General features: G+C 38.4%; 1 protein-coding gene across 2 annotated transcripts; it reads right to left on the bottom strand.

Annotated features, from left to right (window-relative positions):
* Window positions 1-27415, bottom strand: LOC119781537 (armadillo repeat protein deleted in velo-cardio-facial syndrome-like). Of its 2 annotated transcripts, XM_038282032.1 has the most exons (16): window positions 27012-27415; window positions 18397-18573; window positions 17252-17826; window positions 10903-11381; window positions 10625-10811; window positions 10436-10553; window positions 10036-10204; window positions 8493-8510; window positions 8265-8336; window positions 6007-6134; window positions 3506-3656; window positions 3227-3419; window positions 2865-2976; window positions 1175-1265; window positions 1019-1095; window positions 1-878 (listed from the first exon to the last, which is right to left on the bottom strand). In XM_038282032.1, exons 1-16 carry the CDS (start codon window positions 27030-27032, stop codon window positions 786-788), a joined length of 2661 nt encoding a protein of 886 aa, XP_038137960.1. In that variant the 5' UTR covers window positions 27033-27415; the 3' UTR covers window positions 1-785. The 2 variants fall into 2 exon arrangements, with proteins under 2 accessions (XP_038137960.1, XP_038137961.1); XM_038282033.1 differs by lacking the exon at window positions 8265-8336 and having other exon boundaries at window positions 27012-27414.
* Window positions 27416-27724: the final 309 nt, after the last annotated feature.

The following is a 27724-nucleotide window of genomic DNA, read 5'->3' as shown; positions in this document are numbered from 1 at the left end:
TAAATGAGAAACTATGCACAGCATTTATTTTATTTTCATTCAACATTGCAATGCAAAAAGGACCACTGCAAAGCAGAGATGTATTATTTATAAGCATTAGCTAAGACACATAAATAGCTATTATTTAATAACATAGGTATTACAATAAACATTACAATATAAATGCCTTTATTTTGAATATTAACAGTCCTTTGTTACACATGTACAATCCTCTTTTGCCTTTCTTTATAACAAATGCAATTAATTTTAAGTGTGTCTGCTAAGATTTATCAAAACTGAATTCCAAACGTTTTGGGTGATAAATAACAGCCAGTACTCTAAATTGATCAGAGACTAAAAAATGTTTTTATACTTTTTCAGATCATAGGTCCAGAGTCTATAAGTGGACAATAAAAAAGAGCCATGTATTTTTTTTTCACTAAATCAAACTATTTGTACTGTGTACTGTAAATAAACTGTCATATTCACTTTGTACATGTTTTATGATCTTTGGAGTCATGATTCACCACAGTTTGCATATTTCAGGCTACTTCATACATAACATGTTATCAGTTGTATGTTTCAGGCTTACAGAAATCATCCTAAATCTTAAACCAATAATGTCTATTACCAACTAATCTCCAGATTAAATACATATAAGTGTTTGGCACGTTAAGTTCTGTAAACAAAAAAAGCTTTTAAACTTTTAAAATTTACAAGAATGAACAGATGACACAGATTTGCATTTCAACAACGGAAAGTGTCTCTAAAGGATTTAACTAGCTAGACTAGACGTGTTGTCAAGTTCACACCCATGAGTCCAGCGGGGGAGGTTTGTTATCCATGAGGCCCACTGCAGGCCTGCCAGCTCTGATGAAGTGTTTTCTCTCACTTATCGCCTGTGTCAGAAAAAAAAGGTCATTTACCGTAAGAAACACAAGAAGGGAATCCTGATGATTCATTATGTATGTCATCATCTGGAATCATTAATTAAGTAATCTTGACATTAAAAGATTAAATAATTTAGAAATCTGATCACCTGTGGAGCATCTCTTTCCACAACAGGCCCCTTTCCGTCTGCAACTCGGTCATTTGGCTCTAAGGTGGAATACACATCTGGAGCAGATGGTGACATGACATCAAATAGTGCCTTTTATCATCATTTAGGTTGAATATATGTGAAAAAGTTTCTAACCTTGGCTTTTCTCCATGAGAGGCAATGTGATGTCATCACTGTTTTGTTGTTTTCCATTCTTGTTTTTTTTAGTTACCCCTGAAGCTGTCGGCTTTAAAAAGGAAATACATATTAGATATCATATTAAATTCAAACATATTAAATATCACACCTTTAGCTTATTAGACATATGAAGTTATCTTGTGCCCTGGTATTCTGCAACTTATTGTTTACATGGTTCTCTGTTTCTGGATTCTGGATTATAAACAATGATTCATTCAAATGTATTTGTTTTTGCTTCAGATGTGAGTCCCTTAGCTGCTCTATAGTGGTAAATAAAGTCAACAAACCTAACCTACTCAAGTCAAACCAACCATAAGCTAACAAATATAGATGCATCGATCCAGTTTTTTGAAATCCAATCCAATACCAATACCTGGGCTGAGGGCATTGGCTAATACTCGATACCAATCCAAATCAACTGTTGAATGAATTAACCGTAAATAATGTCAATGAGGGCTTTAGCCTTGACAAAAAATGTTTTAGATATAAATTTATTGTTGTTATTTATTAAAACGTAATCATCAAAAAGAAGAAAAAGCAGTTCAATCTAAAGTGCACTGGATTGGATCTCTGATATCAAATCCAGTAAAAAAGTAATAAAGTAAATTTACTTGATAACTTTACTTAAGTACTTTTTTGAGTATCTTTACTTAACTTGAGTCATTTTTGGGGGTTACTTATAAATTTTTATCTACTACATTTCAAAGTCGAATATTGTACTTTCTACTGCTCTCCATTTATAATAAGCTGCTAGTTACTCGTTCCTTGTGGCTCAGTTTAGCTTTGTAATCCACTGTTGCTGTTTTCTTTTTTGAAATGCAATTTCAACATGACAGATAGCAGCCTTTGGGACTGAATTTGGACACCACTGTTTTAAAGATTTGCATGACTTTCCACAAATTCCATAAAAACTCAGTGCAGATATTATTTGTAGTTTATACATTTTATTAAGGTGTTAGTTGTTGCCATGAGGCCAAGTTGTTCAGTATGATGAGTTGTCAAAGCAGAGCTTTATTGTAGTTTCTTCGTGGTATAGATTCGAACATAAACCTCTATTCCATAGTGACAGTGCAAGGAGAATCAAGACTCTCCTGTTTGCTTTTTGGTTTGTTTTTGAATAATAAATAAAGTTGGAAATAGCTGTCATTGTTTTTTGGGGGGGATTTTTATATTGAAGTTCTTCACAGATGGTGTAGAATTTGTAGCAGGTGTTTCTATGCATCAATATATCAGATGGTTTCTGAAAATTACAAGGCTATTTAAAATTATTCTGAAAATTATGCTAAAATGTATAAATATAAAAAAATGGAATTTGTATTTTTGAAAACTTAAGTACTTTAAAATGCATGTACGTTTGAGTACTTACGTGAGTGAGTACTGTAGTTTTCAGGAGAAAAGTGAGTACTTTAATACTTTAACTTGAGTGGATTATTGACTGAGTTACTTTTGCTTGTAAATGAGTAAGATTTGACTATGAGTATCAATACTTTTACTCAAGTACTACAGTTGAGTACTTCGTCCACCAGTCCAGCTAATTAGTCAATATCTGTGCTGATATCCGATTCAGGTATTGGATCGGTTCATCTCTACCAACAACCTGCCTAAGGTATGTTTTGTGTTAAAAAAAATGTTTTATTAAGTAAAATACCTTAAAGTGGCTCTTGTTCCATCCCGCCTTAATCAGGGTGTGTCTTAGCTCCTTGTAGGCCCATATTGTCTGAAGTACATGTGAAGCTGCTTTGGTCTCTCGTGCCGATTGGCTGAAAACATATGGTTTTAGAAAGCATGGTGAATGAGAAAAAAAAAATCCTCATCTGCACAAAAACAGTTTCTTGTACAGATGAGGATTATTTGGTGGTAAATATGAGGCACTCTTAACCCTAAGGTGTGACATTTTCAGAGATTCTGAATCTTTTGCACATTCTATTAAATCCACTTTTAGAATTCTAGCTTCAAAATCACTATCACTGGTTGAAATGTATGTCAAATTTCTCCATCATGTGTTTATACCTTGACTTATTTATAGCCACCAGTTTCTGCACAGCATGACCCTGTATGAGAACTCGAGCGTTTTCAGGGTTATCTGTGATGATCTCGTAAATCGTGTTCAGAATAGACAACACCGTATCTCCTTCCAGATTTTTCACAGGGTGCTGCTGCCCACAGGGCAAGTTAGCGACAAGGTCCCTCAGAGCGTAATTTCCTGTAACAGACAGACATATGGGCAGAGTGCTGTCAGTCTGCAGATGTTGACCACTGTCATTGAAGCTGAGAGTCTTAATGCTTTACCGATCAGGTCTTTATTTCTTCTGTCAATGGCGAGGTTGCGAAGAGCGATGGCCACTGCTCGCACCACTTTGTCCACATCTGAGCGCAGCAGCTCCACTAAAACTGGAAGTCCTTTCTCTTTTCTCACTGTGGCTCGAATGTAGCTCGACCACTGTAAGAAACACCAGTCTGTTGCCTCAATCAAATCCTTGATTCTTTCAAAGGATTAAAGAAATATTGAGAGGAGCTTTGTTGCATTACTTGTAACTGGAAACATTTCTTTGTGATTTGATTGGTTGTATCTAGGGCTGCAATTAATGATTATTTTGCAAATCGATTATTCTGTTGATTATGTTTTTGATTAATCGATTATTAATTGGACAACCAAAGTTTCCTTAAAGAAGATTTTTATGAAATTAAACCAGGTGAAACTAAAAGGATTCCACTTGAGGAGTCCTGGATAGAGCATATTAGACTTAGACTTAGACAAGTCTAGACTTAGACAAGACTTTGGCAAGTCCTGATATTGACAGATGAAATCAATTTTTTTATCTTAAATGCAAAATGTTCACATATTTTTTTACAATTTTGGTATAATTACTGCTCTATCAGTAAAGGCATGTTTTAAAGTCTCTATACTCCATTTAATGATTAATCGATTACTAAATTAGTTGAAGATTATTTCAACACTGAAAAAGTAGAAATCTAAATAAGTAATTTTTACTTAAAATAAGTAATTTTTTTTCTGGGATTTAGGAGGTAAGTGAGACACTTTACCAATGGAACAAGACAAATGACATTTAAAGTAAGAAAAAACTGCACTGTCTTATTTTAAGTGCATTTTATTTAATTATCTTATTTTAAGTGTAAAAATACTCATTCCATTGCTAAATCATCTCATTTACCTACTAAAAATTAAGAGTAAATATACTTTTTTCAAGACATTTTTACTTATTTCTATATCATTTTTGCAGTGAATAATCAATTCATCATGATTAATCTGATTAATTGTTTCAACCTTTGTTGTGTCTGATTGAAAGATCATAGGATCTTGAAAGTCTTAAAGGGTTCATAGAATGCAAAACCGAGTTTAAATTTTCATAGATGAATAACGATGGTTCAGTTGGTGAAATGGACGTACAGAGAAGTTCAAACCCCATCGACACCTCCTTTCTATGTAAATCTCACAATTCTAAACTTCCACCATGAAACAGGCGAATCCAAACGAAGCCCCGGGTTGCCGTAAGCTCTTGGATGTTGCCTTATTTGGTTCGGGCCTGTATTTTTGTCACGTCCCGAAATTGACATACAGTACAGACCAGCCCAGTGGTTCACTGGCCAAAGGTGTGGAGGGGCAGTGTCGACTGCCGGGCCGCTGACTGGACCGGAGCTCAGCATGAGCGGCCCGTCCTCAGCCGGAGAAGGGGGGCACGGGACCGGTAAGGCAGACTACTGTCACCAGGTCGGGTTCAGTTCCTCCATCCCCGCTGGCTCCCTGCTGCCGTCCACCGGAGTTCCCAGACCAGCGCCGGAGCTGACGGCTCGGTTGGAGTGCACGGTGTTTCGACTACGTGCTGCACTGTAGTGGACCAAAATCTCTGTTGATTTAGAATTTCCCCTAAATCTGGTCTGGTCACCCTTCCATATCAACAATTTCAATGTTTCAGTGACTGAGTGCTTGTTGCTATGATGTGTCATTGCTCAGGAGCTTTGCTCGTTGTAAACCAACCAATCAGTGCCCAGCTCATCTAAATATTCATGAACATACCATAAAAGGAAGAAAACCTGTCACTTCATTATAGGGCTTTCAACCAGGCTTGCATTACGGCTCATAGAACAGCAAATATGCCATTTTCAGCCCACCCAATGTTCCCCACCCTCTCAGAGACCTTAAGGACCAGCACCAAATACCCTATATAATCATTCTATGACCCCTTTAAATCACTTTTACACTCAGAGGATATTCTCATGTTTTATTTTAGATGCAGACATATGGCGCTTCTAAGGGAAAATTCAGTTGTAGCTGATGTTTTTTTTCCTGATGATCTTGGCTGGAGACAAGGTCAGTGCACATTTACATTAGGCTGATTAATGAAGCCACCTAAAAAAACAAAAGGGGCCAACTGAGAAAAGAAGCATCGGATACTCATGGCCCCCCTACTTCTGGCCTCTAGAAATTGTCTTGTTTGACCCTTCACTGCACAGGCATTTTTACACTTTATTCATAGTACTTTATTTCAGTACAGTTCTATTTTAAGTCGGTCCTCAAGCTGAACAGCAGAGACAGTAACCATGCTGACAAGAAGCACGTCCTGGATCTGATCCTAAGACACTGAGATGATGTTTACAAACAGTGACAGCAGCAGTGGTGACTTCACCTACATAATTGCTCATTCTTAGCAGAGAGTGTAGCATCGAAGTAAAATCAGCCATATGTGCTGTGAATAATACTCCATGTGACCTGAATAAAGCTCCTGTAATTAGGGGATGAAAAATAACTTTGAACTTTTCCATTTGCTTACAGCCCAGTGTCCCGCAGCGAGGTTCTGCAGCGCTCCTGCAGCTGCCTCCAGGGTGTTGTGGTTGTGACTGCAGGTAAGAAGAGAGAGGTAAAGCCTCACCACCTCCGGCTGGTACAGCAGATCCAAGCCTTCAAGAGAAATAAGGAAACAAAGTCAATCGTTTTTAACCTATTTTATGAAAACCACTTTAATTTAGCCTATTTTATCAGGATGCAAAAAACAAAGATTGATAATCCAGGTTCAAGAGAGTAAAAAGCATATACAGAGATTAGTTTCAACCATTTGTTTTCCCAGCTCCAATACAGAACGAGGAATAATCACCTGGTTAAGTGATCAGGATTAAGGAAAACTAGGCTGTTTTTTTTAACCTTCTGGACCTGGATTATCCACCTCTGGCACAAACACAAACTCTGTCTTTTTAAGGGTGGGGGGACGACCAGAAAGAGCTTCATAATTGTGAAATGGAAGGGCTTATATTGTGTTCAATAATTGGTAACGAATAAAAATACATTGTGCATTGGTTTTCAGCACATAAAACGACCCTGTGTAAAAACTTTATAGAAAGGTTTGTTGAAAATCCCTCTGCACCTTTTTTATTCTACATTTTTGCACATTCTTCAATTTAAAATAGTTCTATCTCATCCATGGTCGATGGGGAGCATCTGTAAGCAGAACATTTCAAGACTTGCCAGAGATTCTCAGCTGAATTTCCTCCTGAACTTTGCCTGGGCTATTTGAGATTTGAATGTGATTTGATCCAAATCATTGGATTATAAAGCAGCTTTTGCTCTATGTTTAGTGCTGTCCTGTGGGAAGATAAAATCTGCCTCAGGTCGTTTACTTTCCCTGCAAGATTTTCTTTGGGAGTACTATGTTAGGTGATACTAACTGCCAGTTTAAACAAATATAGCACTTTGAATGGTCTACCTTGACTGGATCACCCTCTTATTGGGGCTGAACAGTATTTCAATATCAATATATATTGTGATATGGTTTATTTAAATATTGATAATATGACTTTTAAACCCATCTCTGATATTTCAATACACATCATATTCTATGAATATGGCATTTGTCACTGACCGGATGTTCCAGGTTTTCATGTGGTTTTATTTGTTTTTCTGTTTCAATGCAAATTTTTCTTAAATGTTATGTTGGAGGATTTTTATAGACATTGCAAAATTTTTTTCATAAGTTTGTAAAAAAAAAATTTTTAGCATTCTTGGTTATCTTTCTAAGGCTTTTATTTTTTCTACATCTACTGAAAGTAAGAGAAAGGCCATTATGTTGAATGAAGTAACAATTAGTATGCTGTCACCAGGTTCTCCCACCTGAGCTATGAACCCCTGTAGCTCCTCTGGTGTTACCAGGGGGTTGCTTGACTGCTTCTGTAACTTTTCTTCCATTTCACCATTATGTCCTCTTAAAATATCCAGACTTTTATGTTTGCAAGTAAAATAAATGTGAAGAATTTCAATTGACATTGATTCTTTAGAAAGGCACTGTGTTAAGCTTTAGATTGTCTTCTATTTAAGTAAAGTTTAGATTGTAGATTGTAGGTTAGTAGACACATATACAGAGTGCAATAAATGAGACAACATTGAATAGAAAATACAACTGTAGCAGACTCATGAACTGATTATTTTGCACTGAGCCAATGTAGGCAGCTGGATGGCTGACAAGTATAACAGTACAAGGCTGACCCTGAACTGTAACATGATTGTCAGTCTGATTTGCATTTACTGGCTGCAGCGTAGGAGGCATTAGCTAAGCTCTGATCTCTGTTTTAATGGCAGTCAGAGCTACATGCCTGCAGCACCATGGGTTTTCTTCTCCCCATTTTTGCAAAGGAAGACATGTGGAGTAGATAAAACATGCAAGTGTTTAAAGCCCGGCCAGTGCCAGCATTGTATTTCTGTCATTCTCTGTGCTGCAAACTAAAATGCTCTCAGCAGCTCGGATGTTTGGTCGTTTTGCTTTAATGGTGCAGGTGCTGATGTGTGGAGCTGCATCTAAATGAGTTCCTTCCCAGGCCATGCCAATGTCATGCTTATACAGCAGAAAGAGTCCAGAAAGCAGCTAGAGCCAGAAAGGTTGAGTACTATAAGATGATGACGAGGAGGAAGATGATGATGATGATGAGCCATATAAAGGCTATTTAATAGAATACACATATTATATTGTATCTATTAGTCATTACCTTGATGAAGATACTCCTTTTTTTGAAAGTTAAACTGAAGTCTATGTTTTATTTGTACCTTTTATCAGTTCTGCACATTTTGGTAAATCCAAAGTGTTGTATTTCCTCTCCATAAATCCATTTTTCCAACCTATACGTCACAGATAAACACACATGCACACAAACACAAGCACCAATTTTCTTTTCATTAGCAGGCAGATACAGACAGCAGAAAAAAATATCACAGCAGCATTGATTCACAGTATCCACTGCTTTGAAGATTTTCTCTCATAGCTGGCAGACTGACCTTGACTGAACCACTCTTCTGATGAGCCCAGGTTGGAGGGAGAAAAAGAAAAGAACAATGTCATAGATTAGATTGTGGTGCAAAGGAACATAGAGCTAGAGAAGCAAGCAGAGCTCCTCCATGTGGCGACACACTGAGTTGCTGATTGGATCAGTTTGAGTAATCTGTAGTTTTCAGGAGAGCAATAAATCAACTATTGGAAATAACTCCAATCTTTCTCGATGAAGAAAAAAATATCATTGTTTATAACTGTGCATCAACTGTTAACGAATTGAATTTTGAAAATAAATAATCCTGCAATCTTACTGCGGACATAAATGTCCAACAACTTCTTTGTTTGTTTTATGAAACAAAACAAACAAAATCTGCAAACCAAAAATGGATGTAGAAATCAAGGCCACATAAAGGCTTGTTGTTGACAGAGTAATAATAAAGCTGTGGAGAAACGTACACACCTGGACCGCTACCAGCACATGACTGTCCACCAAAACAGACACAATGGGCAGAGAAAGCATTAATCAGAGAAGCTCCACAGAGGCCAGTGATAACATTTGAGGAGATGCAGAGATCCACGCCGGAGGTGTTAGAATCAACAAATCTGGCTTTTATGAAATTCTGGGCCAGAAGAAAACAGTTCTTGAACTAAAGTAGTAAGAAAAGGGGGATGCTTTTGTTCAGCAGGGACAAAGACACATCAAAGCATATATGTGAGATAGAATAGCCCAGCCAAAGTCCAGACCTGCATTCAAATGAGAATCTTTGATCACTTGTGAATACATATTTCACAGGTGTTACTTATTTCAGAAAGCAGAACAAACTCAGACGAGTTTGTTCTGCTTTCCAACAATAAAACACCAAATATTTGAAGGCGCACAGAGCTTCTGCTTTGATAAAAGCAAAAGGAGACTCCACAAAGTATGTCTTTGGGGAGTAAATACTGAATATGTATATATAAGTCAAAGTTTAAGGGTATATGAATACTTTTGCAATGTATTTCATAAGAGGCGTTAATTGAATAAACAACTCAGTTTGGGAATTATCATTGTTAGAGTATTCATTAAATATATCCAAGTTTTATAAAATTCTTAGATTTGCTGCATACCACAGAGTTTAAAAAAAAAATGCCAGTGCAGGTATAGATCTATAGAAGTATAGAACTTCAACCGGATAAAAACTGTAAATTAGGAAGGAAACATCCGCCTTTTAAAATGCATCACTGACACTGATATTAATTAATTAATAAATGTTCATTCCAACTGCAAGTGCATTGCATCAGAAAAGGAAGGAAAAGTCCACTTTAGTGAGTATGAATCCTCGACCGAGTCCCTCGGGAATGTGCCTCGCTCAGAACATTTCACAGATGAAAAAAAGCGCTTGTTCAATGCAGTATGTGGTGCTTGAGGGAAGGACAAATAAAGCTTGAGATTTGTACTTTGAAAGTCAAGAAAAAAAATAACTCTATATATTGGAGAGAAAAAGACATTTGCTTTGCAAACATTAAAGATAATCGAATTCTTCATTAGCCGTTATTTAATTTACAAACCTTTGGGTCTTTTCCCTGCACAACATTCAGGCTCGTTCTTCTTCTTCTGATGCCCCACTGTTCTCATCAGATGTCCAGCATGGGGCTCCTGAAATCGCTCGGCTCCTGGGATTTCTTTATGAACGTGATAGGAAAGGTTTCGAAGGATACACACGCAGTTTTCCACCGACTAAATTGCAAGTGAAAAATAATTTCTATCAAAGGTGATGCATATGTATGTTCCAACATATCAGCCAAGATTTTAGTTTCCCCTTGAAGCAAAAGTGATACTTCATATTTATTAAAATGGCCTTCATGCTTTTATTGGTTTCCTCTGATGTTATAAATGTTGGAATCAACTTAATGCAAGTTACTCTATTCTATGGTAGTAGACTAAAATCTTAATGATTACTTGAGCAACCTTATTGTCTGCATCCTTGTTGATGACTGCTGACTGCAGGGCATGAAGCAGAGCTGCCACCAGCCCCTCACACTCCCTCAGCCTCTGTCGAGCTTCTGCTCCATCAGAGCTGACATTCCTACAGAAACATCTCTGTTACAGGAATCCTTACAAACACTTTTTAAATCTGTGACAGCAGCTGTGCTTTACCTCAGGCATCCAGTGGTGTTCTTGAAGACGGTGGTCCACTCAGCACTCAGCGGTTTAGATGCATCAACAGAGTCTCTCCTCCTCCAGCCTGAGTGTGGGATGATGATTTCATCAGTCAGGGTTTGCAGTCCCTGGTTGATGATTGTCATCTTTAGGGGTTCATGTGATGAGAGGTTCCACAGAGTGCCTGCAGGGTTATTGAAAAAATGAAGATGTTTAAGAAATCATTCTAAAAGTAGAGAAGTCTCTACCTGTGGCTGAAAAATATATCCCTGTACCTGTAGCTAACTCTTTGACTTCCATGCTGCTAGACTTCCTCAGCAGTCTAACTAAAGCTTGGATGCCATCACAGCTCTTGATGGCCATTTTGTTGTTGTGGTCTTTCCCATAGGATATGTTGCGCAAAGCACCACAGGCCTTACGATGGACCTCAGGCTTGGGATGGTCCAACAACTCCACCAGGATTGGCACCCCATTCAGCTGCCGAACCTCCTGTTTGATCAGGTCGTTTTCATAACACAGGTGCTGCAAATAGGCAGCTGCATTGGACTTGACCGGGTCCATTGGGTGCCTGAGCATGGAGATCACCTCATGCAGGTTGGGGTCTCTCCAGCGTGGGTCTCTTCTGATGCTATCCAGGCTTACCATACTGCTGCGTTTGTGGGGCACCTGCAGGGTCTGTGCTCTGCACATGGCCTGGAAGAAAGGATTCAGGTTCCCTTCCAGCTGGGCCATAAATGCATCATCATAGCCACTTCTGCAAAGACACAAGTTGGTTTACATTTAATAAATAAAATTCATGATAGAGTCTTTCATGGAGAGAACTGAATATATATTTGTATCCTAGTAATTTAATACTGGATAAAAAATTTTTTTTATCTGAAATTGTAATGCTCCTTAACACATTACCTACAGGATTTACAGTAGGTTACCTATATTAATTAGCTGTGTAAAAAATGGCCCGAAAGGGCTACAAAAACAAGCGAGCTGGTCCAGCCCCTCATTCTGCTGCCTCTTAAGGAAATCAAAATGCAATAAAAATCTTGGGGTGTTAATAAAGGGCAATGCAGTCCAACACAAAAAAAGTAAAAAATGATCTGTCCAAAGGATCCACCTTAAAAATTCCCTATTCAAAAAAGCCTTCTACTTTTTTGGCAATTGCTAAGTTTGACCTTTTGATTTTCATCCTCTGAGTCCTTTTTTTTTCAACTTTATAAAATGACTGCTGAGTTTTAAAAATGTCATTATTGCCCATTGTTTTAGGTGTTGAACTTCAAGTAGGATGAGAAAAGCTCCTTCTGTATGGTTGCTTGACATCCGCACTGTGTCCTTACTTGCTTACAATTATTTTGGCCACATGAATGGGAAATCTTCAGGCATCTGGATATCATCATCATAATCATTTTAAAACAGCTACAGCTCAAAACAAAGTGCTGAACATAGCTGAAAACAATAAAACACAATAAAATAATAAAATACAGCATAAAAATATATAATAAGGCAAGAATAAGATTTTTTTAAGCTAGATAAACTGCGTCACAACAATTAAGTCCTGTCCTGTTAAAAGCCAGCAGTAAAAATAAGTCTTGAGCTGTATTTTAAAAATTTGTCAAGGAAGGAGCCTCCCTAATTTGCAGCAGGAGGCTATTCCATAAATGAGGAGCGGCGATAGAGAAGGCTCTGGCCCCTCTGAGCTTCCTCCTAACACCTTGGTACAGTACCTGCAGGAGCTGCTGTTCTGCTGTCCTGAGGGACCGAGGAGGCAAGTAGGGGTGTAGAAGCTCAGAGAGGTAAGATGGGGCAAGGTTATTTAGGCAGTTAAAAACTTTTAAAATGAACTCTAAAATGCCCAGGCAGCCAGTGGAGAGAACCCAGGGCAGGAGTGATACAGTCATATTTTGTAGTAGCAGTTAAAAGACCAGCAGCTGCGTTTTGCATCAGCTGTAAGGGAGGAAGCAAAGATTGACACATGACTTGCAAATTATTACCCAAGAATAAACCAAACTTCAGGAGGTGTAACAATCTCTGGCATATGTTTTTTTTTTGTTATTTAGTTTGTTGTTCTAATGGTTTCCATAGGGAAGCACTGTGCTTAAAGTGTCCTAAGACTTACCTCTGTTAACCTGGATGTTGTTAATCAGAAGCTTACAAAGCTTCTCTATCTATGTAAATTTCAGACTTTGATCTGGACTCAACGGTATGTATTTGTGGATGATTTTTTTTTGTGATTTTATGTCTTAAATTAAATATCTGGGCATCTGAATTCGCTATCAACTTTAAAACTCTCCCAATTTAAGCCCTGTTGGTTCAGGGTAAAGGTTCTTTGATACTCATCCATCCCCCCCATCCTCCATCCATGCATACATCCCTCCCTCCATCAATCCATCTATCCATCCATCATCCCTTCCTCATCCATCCTTCCATCCATCCATCCATTCATCCTTCCCTCCCTCCATCAATCCATCTATCCATCCATCATCCCTTTCTCATCCATCCTTCCCTCCATCCATCAATCCATCCCTTCCTCATCCATCCTTCCCTCCATCTATCAATCCATCCATCCCTCCCTCCCTCCATCCATCCATCAATCCATCGCTCCCTCCCTCCCTCCATTCATCCATTCATCCATCCATCCATAACCCCTCAGATAATTATAGCATTCACCTTTTTAGTTCTAAGTCATATTAAAAAGGCTAAGTTCCCATGACTGACTCAGAAAACCAAAATGGCTGCATCATGGATTAACATCAGTCAAAACTTCCAAATTAAGCCTAATGTTTCCAGCTATGCCAGTCAATCCAAAACTAATTACCATTCTGAACATCTTGTTGAGGTGCTTAAATGTATATCAATTTAAGAATTATTATCCTAATAATTCTGATTATTAGCATAATAATCAGAATTATTATCCTAATAATTCTGATTATTAGCATAATAATCTGATATTCTCATTATTCTTATTAAGATTGACAGTCACACAGGTTTCATTGTTTTCTGTCTCAGTTATAACACATCTTATGAACAAAAGATTGAGATTTTCTGGTGCTGCTTCTAAAACCTTGGTTTGTTCAGTAACTCACAATGAGGTAGCAGCCTAAAGCCACATGCTCAACATTAAAAAGCAGACAAGAGAAATGTAAGTACATGAGAATAAAACTACCAGTTGGATATTTTTCCAGTCATTTTGGTGAAGGATGGTGTGAGCTAGCTGTCATGCTGGTACTGTGGCACTCTTTAGAGGTTGATAACTGAAAGTTGTGGTTATACAACCATCTCAAAAGAAATACTGTGCAGAGGAGAGGAGAGGAGTGGAATTAAGTGTCTCTCTATGCCCACTAAAATTGGCTTTGAAGGGAAAAGTGCAGAAGACAAAGTAGAGTATAGAGAATTGAGCAGTGAAGTGTAAAATAATTTTACCAAGGGACCTGATACAGGATCCAACACACTCACAGAGTCTGGCTAATGCGCTTGTTGCTCAGAAAATGTGGAAAGTCCGTTTCATCATTTACTGATACCATTTGTTATCCGTTTATTTCAAACAGACTGTAGATCTGAAACACTGATTTGTTTGATTACGATACATATTTCAACTTGATCCACAACAGATGGCAGTAAGCTAAAAAAAAAAAAAAAGGCAGCTTCTTTGCACAAACATAAAGCCCTATCTTTTTTATGTGCTTAATGAGATTTTTCAGTCTAATCTTTTGTGACGTTATTATATGTGACATGTTGTTTAATAAAAGTATTATTTAAAGTATCTATTATGTATCTGGTCATTGCCATAAACCCTGAATTTGAGTTAATTGTTTATGTTTATATTGGGGTAAATGTTGCCTGTTTTGTTCAAAATACTATTAATTGAATATACACTATATTGCCAAAAGTATTTGCTCACCCATCCAAATTATTGGAATCAGGTGTTCCAATCACTTCCATGGCCACAGGTGTATAAATTCAAGCACCTAGGCATGCAGACTGTTTTTACAAACATTTGTGAAAGAATGGGTCGCTCTCAGGAGCTCAGTGAATTCCAGCGTGGAACTGTGATAGGATGCCACCTGTGCAACAAATCCAGTCGTGAAATTTCCTCGCTCCTAAATATTCCACAGTCAACTGTCAGCTGTATTATAAGAAAATGGAAGTGTTTGGGAACGACAGCAACTCAGCCACGAAGAGGTAGGCCACGTAAACTGACGGAGCGGGGTCAGCGGATGCTGACGCGCATAGTGCGAAGAGGTCGCCAACTTTCTGCAGAGTCAATCACTACAGACCTCCAAACTTCATGTGGCCTTCAGATTAGCTCAAGAACAGTGCGCAGAGAGCTTCATGGAATGGGTTTCCATGGTCGAGCAGCTGCATCCAAGCCATACATCACCAAGTGCAATGCAAAGCGTCGGATGCGGTGGTGTAAAGCACGCCGCCACTGGACTCTAGAGCAGTGGAGACGCGTTCTCTGGAGTGACGAATCGCGCTTCTCCATCTGGCAATCTGATGGACGGGTCTGGGTTTGGCGGTTGCCAGGAGAACGGTACTTGTCTGACTGCATTGTGCCAAGTGTAAAGTTTGGTGGAGGGGGGATTATGGTGTGGGGTTGTTTTTCAGGAGCTGGGCTTGGCCCCTTAGTTCCAGTGAAAGGAACTCTGAATGCTTCAGCATACCAAGACATTTTGGACAATTCCATGCTCCCAACTTTGTGGGAACAGTTTGGAGCTGGCCCCTTCCTCTTCCAACATGACTGTGCACCAGTGCACAAAGCAAGGTCCATAAAGACATGGATGACAGAGTCTGGTGTGGATGAACTTGACTGGCCTGCACAGAGTCCTGACCTCAACCCGATAGAACACCTTTGGGATGAATTAGAGCGGAGACTGAGAGCCAGGCCTTCTCGTCCAACATCAGTGTGCGACCTCACAAATGCGCTTCTGGAAGAATGGTCAAAAATTCCCATAAACACACTCCTAAACCTTGTGGACAGCCTTCCCAGAAGAGTTGAAGCTGTTCTAGCTGCAAAGGGTGGACCGACGTCATATTGAACCCTATGGATTAGGAACGGGATGTCACTTAAGCTCATATGTGAGTCAAGGCAGGTGAGCAAATACTTTTGGCAATATAGTGTATGTTAAAAGCTGAAACAATAAATTAATCATAAAGTATTGGAATTCCTTTTTTTGCTATAATATTAAAATAACAACCTGCAACATCCCATGAGCCTTTTCATTAAACCTTTGACATGTTTGATTCATGAACTCCATTTTTGCTGTCTGACAATTTAGAAGACATTTGCTGCCAAGGTTACTTTTTAGTAAAAAAAAAAATATTTTCAACTCTAAACTGAGGTGTTTAATGATTTCTCTTATATAATTAATTTCTACCAAGATAAAAAAAACTATAAACTAGTTCAAATAATGGAAATGTATTCAATTTATATGCTTCAGATTGACGTTCTTTTGCAATGTATCTGCCGCATGTCGTTTGTGATTAATTGTTTTTAGGTGTTGCAACTGGGCTTTACATAAAGGAGAAGGATCTGATTTTTTTTTCATAATCCTTCAGCTATAGAAAAAAAGAAAAACGAAACAATGACAACCCACTCATTGAGTTAGTAGCAAGAAATGTGAAGGTCTAACTATGTACATGTTGAATAAAACAGCTTTCTTTGTGCAAAAGACTACGGTTTGGTGCTTCTTTTGTAAACAGTTCTATCACTCTTGTGTAGGCCAAGGGAAAGCTTCTGGCAGGCAATAACACTTGAAACCTCCTTATCTATCAACTTTGCAGCAGCAGACTGCCATCCCTGATTGATACCAGTTGCAGCTTAACTGCTGTCCATCTGTCTTGTTATTATCCACCCGGACTGAAAGGATCGGAGCTGAGCTGCATCCTCCGGATGTGTGCAGCCATAGAGTTTGACATAGGTTTTTGTCAAAGCAAGCAAATGAAAAAAAAACAAAAAAGAATTATTGATTTCATAGATTAACTGTTGGTAGCCCCATGTATGCATTGTCTTGGTTTATAATGCTAATTTGCATACTGTTGAGGGCAGTGAGGTCACATAAGTTTTATGATGTAGTAAGTAATTAAAAAGAATCTTAAATAATCTTTTATTGCACTCATAAAGCCTTTTTTCTTCCATTACATGCACACTTCGCTCTTAGAAACCCTTCAGATACATTAAAAGACGCATGGCTATATCTTTCTAAAAGAGGTGTTTATCTTTCCCTTCTAGCTAAAAGCACATAATACATTTCCAATTAAAACTGCTCGAACATTTTCAGATTTATCATGCCTCTAACTCCAGTGTTTGTTATTGGTGTTTTTTGTTTATAGATCAACATATAGGTAGTCTGTTAGGTTTTCATTCAGGTTTAAACTGTACTTTATTCTATCCATATTCAGTCATTTCTAATCTGCCAATCTTCCCCTGATGAAGGAAAATATCATATGATGCTGCTACTACCTTACTTTATAGCGGCAAGGCTGTGTTCAGATGACATGAAAGTTTTTTATGATGTGTAGAAAGATTTACCTGTTAGGAAGACTTTGCATACTCAACACAATCAACAAGAGTTTTAAATTAAAACTCTTCTGGGTTTTCAAAATGTTTACTGTTGTAGAAAATCCTCTCACCTGGTTCTCGAGGGCTCCCTAAGGAGCTCCATAGTGGTAATTGGTCTAAACTGGGGGATTCCCAGTGTGTGGTAACCGGCGCCTGGCAGGTCAGTCTTCACATCCAGAGGACTTTCTCTGTTGTCTTCTGTCTGGTTGCTGAGGCCTGTTGAGGCATAGCTGTCCCTCAGGAACGGTAAGGTGTAGTGGGCGCCGGGCTGGAAGTTTTTGGTGGGCAAGTAGCCATGAAGGCCGAAACGTGAAAGGCTTCCATATCCCGCGCAGACATCGCCTCCAATGCCCCTGAAGGCATCAGGGAGGGCGTAGACTCTGTTCTGGCTGTCTGGGTTTACAGGATGAGGCTCACCAGACGGCAGTGCTGACTGGGGGAGAACTGTTGCAGTGGTAGTGTTGCTGGCTGTTGTGTTTGGCTCAACATTTGCCTCAGTAGTGGGTTTCTCAGTCGATGTGTTCTCTGTAGCCTCTTGAGCCAATGTGAGATCTGGAGTATCTGATGGGAGGATGTTCTCCTCTTTAAACCCCTCTTGGGTCTCACTGGGAGCCTTTTCACCCTCTTGTTCCACAGCCTTGGACTCCTACAAAAAATGCATCCGCCACAACAATATACATAAATGTTTCCCGTCAACAACAACAAAAAGATCTGCCCTAGTCTTTAAAACCTAATTTGCCTAAGTAGTCTGCAGGGTTCTTGTCTTATTCTGAAAATGCCACTTGATGTAGCTGCTTACATTATGAACAAGAAGTACATAATCTCAGTATACTTGGAATTGCCAAAGCAAGTTTTTGATGCTCGCACTGTAATTAGCATTTTGTTTCAACCATACATAGAGTACCATCCCTTTTCTCATAGCCACTATTAATCATCATCTTTTCAGCACATCCTTGGCTTTCTAAGCCTTCTAATAAATTATGAATTCTGCTTTCATGCCAAAGAATAATAAATCTCCCTTAGTCTAGATAGGACTCTGGTGAAACAACAGAGGTTCATCCTGTGTTTCATAGCAAGATAGATTAGAGTAAATTTGATTTTCAAGTGTGGGAAATTCATTGGAATTTTAGCTTTTTTGTTCCAAAACTGCAAAAATATTGTTAGTTTTCTATGAATTTTTAAGACAAAAACAGGTTTTTCAGCAAGTTTTATGAACCTCAGAGTCAGTCTGCTGCGGGGTGTCAGTTTCTGTGGAGCTTTCATTGGTTGAGGTCATCACTGAGGCGATGGACGTGGGCGTGTCCAGTTCGTCTGTGGCTGTCGGGTTTTCATTGGTTGCCTCTTTAGTGTCCTGGGGCAAAGACAGTGGAGATGGACCCTCCAAACTCTGCTCCTATAAAAAACAAATACAACTGTGGGTAAGTACCTGTTATTTATATTAAGTTTTTCTTTTTTGGTATATTGTCCATCAGGCTCAGTAAACACTGAACAAATATAGAGATAAATTCGCAACATACAATATTGGCTGGTGTAAAAATGGACCGTCAAACATTTGAGTTCATGCTAAAGAATTTTTACCAAATCGACATAGAAAATACAGCTTCCTCTATATTTAGCTGTGTCTCTTAACGAAGGTGTCCCTAACAAAACTATGCTTCCTATCACCTTTATGTTCTCTCCTTGTTTTTCATTTCATAGAAAGAACTCATTGCTCAGTCTTTTTTGTTATTAGCTGTGTTTCTAACCTGGATGAAGAAACTAATGGTGCTTTTGCTGCTATCAATTTCTTACCATTATGGTTTCATGACTACACTCAAGATTATTGACGCTTACCAGTGACTGATTTTCATGAATCCTAACTCCACTTAGTTCTGATTGAGACTTTCCTCCTGATAAAATGGATGTTGTTCTTTTCCGCTCTTGCCACATGCTTCTCAGATTGAGGGATTACCTTAAACTAAATGACTCCAAACAAGCAGCTGACTTTTCTCTTTTCTAGGAAAATGCTTCACCAGTTGACATTGATTGATTATCTTAATTAAAAAATATTACAACAAAGAAGATTGGGATTTAGTCTATTATATCTGAAACTAAACATAAGGTTTGATTATTTTGGACTAAATTAACTTAGTTTAATCTGCATGCTGGGAAAAATTCTTTACCGCTTCATAGATTTCTTCTGTTTTTGTTTCTGCACACATACATGCTCCAGCCCAAAGAAATATAGGCACAATCTCACTTACAAACCACAAGCATAATCAAGCATAGCCAATATTTGAATAGAAAGAGCTAGATGGCATCCCAAACACAGGTCTCAAACTTCAGTTTTAATGTCTCAGTGTCCTGCAAATAGTAGATGTTTATCTGCTTCTAAACGCCTGAAATGGCTAAATTACCTCCTTAGCATGCAGTCATGCTCCGCAGAGCTCTGCTAATAAGCTCATAATTTTAGGTGTGTTGTAGCAGAGACCCACCTAAAGGCTGCAGAACTGGAGATCTGAACTAGAGAGCTCCTTTACTGAAATCATTGCTGCATTACAAATTAGCATTATTGCAGTTCCTTCCTCTCAGCAGATGTCAGCCTTTAAATCATCTCTGCCCCAGCAATCTCAATAAATGTTTTAACAACTATGATGTTACTTGATCATTTTCCTTATTTTCTTTTCTGTAAATGGTTGGTTGTGTTTTTTTTTTTTCAGGCACAATTAGAGATGTGCATTTTCTTTGTTTCTTATCAACCAGTCATGTTGCACAACTAACTGAATCCATTCTCTATTTGAATTTAAGATTCCTAGCTTTGTGTGAGGTTTTTGTATATATATATATATATATATTTTTTTTTTTTTGTCTTAATCAGGCGTGAAATGTACTTTTACTTGCCTTTTTACTCTGCTTCTGTCCTACATACATTTCCCCACTAAGAAAAAATATGGATGATTTGATATGAAGGATGATGTTTCTATTTTTGTGCTATAGAAACAGGTCTTAGCAACTGGAATTTAAGAAAATAGTTTCAAACTCAGATCCTCATGGGCCGGTGTCCTGTACCTTAGATGTGTCTCTGCTTCAATAGACCTGACTCCAATAGAAGCTCATTAGCTGGGCTTGACTGCTGCTAATGTGGTAGTTAGGCTGTTTGATTCAGGTTTTTAGTATAAGGGATAGATCTATATTTAGCTGATCCCCAGTCCTGGGCGATTTGGTTTAAGAGCTTTACAATTTCCTTTAACCAGATATTAAAGGGATCAGGTGCTATATATATTCAAGTATAGTAATTTTGTGACTCATAAGAGCATATCATAATAAAAAAAGAAAGTTTGCTAACAAAGTTATTCAGTATTTCTATTAAACAACCAACACCATTAAAAAGTGGCTAAAGACCATAAAACTTTAAATTTAATGTTTTATATAAAAGATATTATTTCAGGTTTGGAATAATTTCATTTTAAACCTTTTTTTATGTGTTTTAAAATCGATTACACCACATTTAAAATTTATCCTTATTGTTTTTAATTGTTATACTTTGCTTTGATATATGGTAAACCTCATTGATTTTCTAATACCATGCTACAGATACCACTGTTATCCATTAGTTATCCAGAAAACTGTAAAAGTGCAGAAAGCCTCAGTTCCTTTAAATGAAGACTAAAAACAAATTTGTTTAGGATTGCCTTCGACTGTTCTAGTTAAACAGTTCAACTGAAACATCATTAGTTCAACTTTTTATTTCCTTTAGTCCAACTGTTTTTAATGTTCTTTTTTGTTTCTGCATTTTTTTTTTTTTTTTTTTCCTACTTGCTTTGAATCTGTTTTATTTTCCTATATTTTAATCATGTAAAGCACTTTGCATTGTCTTTGTACTGGATTGTGCTATACAAATAAATTTGCCTTGCCTTGCCATTAGTAACTTCCTGTTTCTTACTATATGTGTGATTTATTTCATCTTCATAGTGCTCTGGGTTTTGCATTGATCGTGTGTGATAAACTGCACAAAAATTTTTGCGTGGAAAAGCTCAGGGCCTTTCAGAGGCTCCTCCACGGTCTGTAAGCTTTGTGGGATCCTTGAAATAATCAGACAAAATAAGAAAATCTGTGACTCAAGATAGGAAAAAAAACTCCTATTACCATTCAACCAAACCATTAAAATATACCTTTTTATTGCAAATCAAAGAGAGGCCATAATAAGTAACTTGAAGATATAAATCTGATGTGTAAGAAAGCGTGATCAGTATCATTTGGCATCTGCTAAGTAAGCAGAAAATTGCCTTCTTATTTACTTGGTCACTGGAGTGTGATTTCATTTATTTTAGCCACAATGGGTCATTCCTGGACGCCTTGGCTCTATTCCTCTTGCACTGAGTAATTACTTGCCTGTATGAAATTGATTAAGCAATTGGCCAGCATTCTCTGCTTTTATTAAAATGTCTAACACCTAATGGAATGCTTTCTTATGACAAGAGTTTCAAAGGTTGAGACTAAAAACACAAAAAGAAAAGGAATACATTTTGAGATTTGTCATCTGTGTTTCAACCCAGATTGCTATGAACATAAGGGAAAAGCTGAAGCTACTTGTTTTGTTGTTGTTCCTGCTGCTTTTGTTTGCCGTATTTATTTGTACCATGCCGCTCTGGTGCAGTTTAGTAGGTCAACTCCACTGGTGAAAATATAACACATGTACTATTTGTCTGGCTGTCTGTCGGCAAGTGGAGGCCAAACTGTTGAATGTTATTTGTGGAGCCTTTCATTTTATCCTCACTATGTTATGTTTTTATGGAAGATTTGGGACAACGCTGTAATAAACTTGGGCACCATTATCTTCGTCTAAGGCTGCCATACTGTCAGGGAGTAACAAAGGCTTTTTAGGGCCTCTCAGAACAAGTTTTCTGTTGGTTTTTTTTGCCTATTTAGTTAGTGACACGTTATAATAGCACACTCCTCAATAGAGAAATCCATGTTGGTTTATTCTGCGCTAAACTAAAGGGTTGAAACGCTGTACTATAAAGGATTTTACCAACATATTTTTACTGGTCAAATCTTACCTGGTTGGTTCTGAAAGAGCTGAGTTCATTCAAATGCAGTAAATGGGTAAAATATTTATTCAATCTATAAAACCCTGCAAAACAGAATGTATTTTCAACCATATATTTTTGAGAGTAATAGACTTAAACGCATGGGAAACTGCAATATTCAGACAGGTCAAACTTAATTATTCTAAACTGATTATGAAACTTCAGTTTTCATAAGCGGTGCACCCAGGAAGCCAGTTTTTGAAGAACTGCCACTGCATTTAGTGTAAGATGTCGACCTTGCTTTGGAAAAGTATTAAAAACACTGGAAATTCCTCACCTTTTGTCCCGTTGCAACTAAAACGGTACTTTAGGTAAATCAAGACAAAGTTATGCATAAAGGTCCAGTAGAAAAATGTGTTTCTTTGGCCAAAACAAATCTGAAAAGTACAGTATGTGTATGAATTTGGGCTTATTTTAAGTCACCTGATTAGTTGAGTGGTTTATTCAAAATATGGATATAGCTGTTCTCATTCTGGCCGTAAAGGTTTGCTTAGGAACATCATTGAACAGACAGCATTATGAAGGAAGGCAATATAAAGGCCACAGAGAAAGCTGTGGAGGTATTTATGGCATAGGTTATAAAACGTTATTCTAAGCTTGTAAGATCTTTTTGATGGCTGTTAAATACAGCTTTCAAAAAGGGAAAGAGAAGGTCTCAACTGCAAGAGTTTTAACCAACTATTACTCTAACAGAATACACTCATGTTTCTGATCTGTTACAAAATGTGGAATACACTGGTGTTAATACTTTTACAAAACCGTATTTGTGTTATTTCTTTCGTTTACCCTTGTTTAATTTATGCACAAGTTGAATTCCCTCTCCCTTTCATTATATTGCATTGCATTACGCTTTAAGGATTAATTATTTAGAATCTTGGTCTAAAAAGGAAAATAAAAACAACCAGAGGCCCTTAAACACATTTAATGATCCAATTCTTTTTACAAAGTTCACAAAAACTGGATTTGTTGCTCTATTGATCTGAATGCAAAACAGATCCTCTGATGCAGCTGAATTCCCCCAATAACGATACAAACCACCTTTGAAAAAAATGCAGTACATCTAAAAATGCACCTCTTCACTGAACACTTCATTAGTCTTTTTTTTTTTTATTTGAATGCTTTCTGCATTAACTAAATGATCTTTCACTTTGAAAAATGATTGTAATAATCCCACCAGAAAAGCCCCACGGGCTTGTTTTCAATATGCTGAAGCATCTGCTGAGATTAGAAGCAGATAAACTGATTAATTTCTACAAATTATCATTTTCCAAAGCTGAAAAGTCCAACCAAACAGTAAGACAAAATCTGAACTCCAGCACATTAAATCTGTAGGGAGATGACGGCTGGAAGTGGAGAGGGAGAGAGCTTGATTTTCAAACACCTCACAAAAGACAAGAGCCCTCTCATATCCCTGTACAAAAACATGTCGGAGGGAAGAGGAGATAAAAGGGCCAACCAGGAAACACTGGCAGTGGAGAGAGATCATCCTGGTCTGATCACCTCTGGGGGAGGCTGATTGGATATTGTTAGGCGGCACTAAATGAATGCTTGGCCAGGAGACAGGCGAGGTGCCACTGTCCTCTACAGACAGCTTGATTAAGGATTTGGAGGATGATAACAGGCTGGACACGAGCCTGTGTGCTGCTTTCTCTGTCTGATTCGAGCTTCAGGGAAGGCCGGACCACTGTATGAGTCAAAGCTTATTTAAATAACTCACTGCACCATCACTGAGTACGCTCTTGAAGCCAAATAGGTCAGGTGGAAGCTTCTGGTTTGGAGCCGGCTTAAAGGCAAAAAAAACAAAACAGTAGGTCTGTGTCAAAACACCACAAATGGCGTTCAGTTCTCATCAACTTTTAGCATAAAGGCCAGCTGAGGTCCGTTTTGAAATTATGGAGATGTGAAGCCAGATATAAACTTAAATGTCTAATTAAAATAAGAAATAAATTTGAAAATCAGGTACACTGGATTGCACCAAATTAGAGCCAATGTAAGAGCAGCTTCGTTTGAAGAAAAAAGACTCTTTAGGAAACTGCAGAGCTGACAGAGTGTTGCCTCGACAGGACAATAAAAGAAGACATCAGCCAAGCGATGTCAGAAAACATTAACAACTTTGTCACCACACTCGCCTGCAAAGCTGTGCAATCTGCTGAATGAGGGGGTTCATGATTTTGAAGGAGAATCTGTGTACTGCAAATGGAAACTGTATTGAAGTGGAACAGTATTAGATTTTCTCCAGCGGAAACCCCATTGCTTCCTTAAAATCTTCTTATCCTTGACACAACTTCTTTTGCAGAAAAAAAAGCATGTTAAATGAAAAGGGGTGGATTTTTCTGAATGTTTCAACATTTTTAATCTTGAAGGGGACATCGAGCATCATGATGATGTCTAGATAGAGAACAGAAATAATTAAAGCATTTTTAGAAAATGTAAAAATGTAAACATTTATGTGCAAATGTGCAGCTAGCAGACAACCATTTTCTACCATCTGAGCAGTCATATGAATCAAATGTATTTATCTTTTAAGAGGAGAATTGGGTAATGTGTGCAAATCATAATGTCCCCCATTAACTTCATCTGACCTTTTGCAAAAAAGAATTTGCAAGAAGTAAGATGATACACAACTAATCACAAATTTATTTTTTTTTTTTTGTTATTATCCTTTTAACAGTACAGAAGAAAAGCATCCTCGCAGCATGATACTGCCACCACAGGGGCTTTCTTGATGCTGACTCTATCTGATTTAAACCCCAGGGACATTTGGCCATTGTGTGAGTAATAACTCACTTAGAGTACTCTTGAAGCCAAAAATGTCAAGCTGAAGACTTTGAATCAGATGTGTCTTACACAGAAACAGGCAAATAGATGTGAGATCCAAAGACAAAGAGCATCATCACAAAGACTCTGAGCAGCATGGCCAGCTAAAGGCGGGGTCTTATTGTCTAGTATTAACTATGACTTGCATTTGCCTCAGATCTAAGTTAAGTGCTGCTTGGCTTGGCTTTGTGAAACTGCAGATCTGGCCTTGTGATGCTTCAACAGCACAATAAAATACCACATCACCCAGTGATGTCAGGAATCATTGGCATCTTTATTGTGCATCTTTGTCACAAAGGTGGTGTGTAAAGCTTTTCTATCATCTAAATCAATTGTGCTAATCTCTGAAGAAGGAAATTTAGGAATGAGTGACCTATAAATGGGGCTACATGGTGAATATGTTGATGGCACCGTTGCTTTGCAGCAAGAAAGTTGTTGGTGATTTCTGCTTGGAGTTTATTTGTTCTCCCCATGAATGCAGGTTCTCTCCAAGCACTATGACCTTCAACTTCAGTCCAGAAACATGACTTGGGAGTTCATTGGCTTTACAAACATTTTCATATCTAGAAGTGTGTGTGTGCATGGTTGTTTGCCTTCTGTGTCTTTGTATTGCAACATCAACTTAACAAGTCTGTCAAGTTGCTCCAAGTCTGCTTTAGATGAGCACCAAATCCCCTACATGGAGAAACATGTTTTGTGCAGGATTTAGTGATTTCTCCAACAAGAATTGAAGGAGGATACCACCTCTCAAAGTTTTCCCTTCATTTTAACCATGCAAAGTATTTCCACAGGATGATGCTGCCACATTTTCTGATGCAAGCACAATACAGTTCTATGTACTTCTATCTCTGCCTAATTTAAGCTTCAGCGGAAGCTGGGCTAGTAGGTGGGTCAAAGCTTATTTAAATAACTCGCTGGACCATCAGTAGTGTGCTCTGGGACACAAATAGGTTAATTTGATGGCTTTGACTTTGATGTGACTTATAGGTAAAAATCCAAACAGCAGAAGACACAATGAGATAGGAGTTAGATACTAATAGACAATAACTTTAAGCTTCAAGGCCAACTAAAGGGAAGGAATTATGTACCTTGATTGAAACCACTTCTGACATAAGCAATTGAAAGTTATTCTCTGAAGAAAAAGACAACTTGCAAATTGGCCTTAAAAAATTGCACTTGAATGAGATCTGGCCTATTTAAGAGAAACTGCTGGACTGTCACACAAATATTAAACTGGGATAAAAATGAAAAAGATGACCAGTCAAGTGATGATAGAAAATAATAACTGCAACTTTGTTACAACAACAAGTCATTTGCAAATCTGTGCATCTGTTGAATCAGTGGAGCTTATTCCTTAAGAGTAGAGAATTGACACTCTGCAAATAGGAGCTGCGTCGGAATGGTACCTTATAGGTGCATTAAAAGACTTGCGTTCTGCAGAAACACCAATAACGTCATGCTTAACCTTAACATTACCGAGCTGCATAGAAACGACTTCTCAGAGAAAAATCAAATGAGAAAGTTTCCATTTCCTTTCCTTGCTTATCGCATCACTTAGTTAAATGCTGCATGGTCAAACTGAATGTCTCCCTGCAACAACATGGCAGAGTGTGTGCGGAATGAACCCCCTCAGAGACCATGCAATCAAAGTTATCCCCCTCCCCACCATGTATTAAGGTTGCATGCATTGCCTCTTGCAATTGAACACAAACACACACACACAGGTACAAGAGGTAAAGATGTTAGAATCATGTCAACAGAAGCACAAGGAGACCACACCAAGCAGCACTGAGAGGTAAGAGAGTGAAGCAAGTGATGCCTTTTTCATTCATCGTAATAGAGGCAGAAAGCAAAGCTGTAGAGTGCCAGTTCTCTGCAGAAAAAGTGATGGGCTAAAAAAGAGGGAGGATGCAGAGCAAATAGAGCCATTCCAGTACACACTTACCTCTTTCACTTCAGCAGGCATTGCCCAGTCTTTTCTGCCGCCCCAAAAATGATGAACAAGATGCGTCCCTCAGGGTGTTTCTATGGCTCTGCTGATTTCTTTTTTGAGAGCATGTGAGGCAGTTCAAACATGAGCAGCCATCCTTCCTCTCAGCTCCCACCAACACACGTCCGCTGCTTCTCTCCCTCCTGCTCTCACATTCTCTGCCTCTGTTCCTCTTCCACTCACAAACACACACTACAGACGCACCGTGTACACATTTGCTCAACACAGACGTTCTCCCTCTTCCTCTTTCCCTCTCCCTTCCCCTCTCATAACTGCACTCCTCCTCTGATCTGTGCTGCAGTTAATGTGTGTGGTATTAGCAAGGTGCTGAATCAACTGAGTGATGCTGAGCCTGTGAATGGCTCAGGTAGGTGCAGACCCCTGCAGTGCATGTGCCTCCCCCCCCCTCCCACCCATATATTTCCCAGTGCCTGTGGCAGGGTAGCGCACACATGACAGCACACATGCACACACCATTCCCCAGTGGACACAGAAGCAGATGCAGCTGGAGCACAGAGCAGCCTGCACTGGTTCAGTCCTGTGTCACCCATGTGCGGTGCATTGCAAGGAGAGGAGTGAGGGGCTGAGGAGGGTTGAAGGAAGGGAGGGCTGAGGAAGGTGCATGAGGCACTGCATACAGCAGAGAAACGCTCTTCATACTAAAGATA

The sequence above is a fragment of the Cyprinodon tularosa genome, unplaced genomic scaffold (genome assembly GCF_016077235.1).
Source record: "Cyprinodon tularosa strain WSP-4 unplaced genomic scaffold, ASM1607723v1 ctg179, whole genome shotgun sequence".
NCBI classification, from domain to species: domain Eukaryota; kingdom Metazoa; phylum Chordata; class Actinopteri; order Cyprinodontiformes; family Cyprinodontidae; genus Cyprinodon; species Cyprinodon tularosa.
This window is presented reverse-complemented; position numbering and strand designations above follow the sequence as displayed.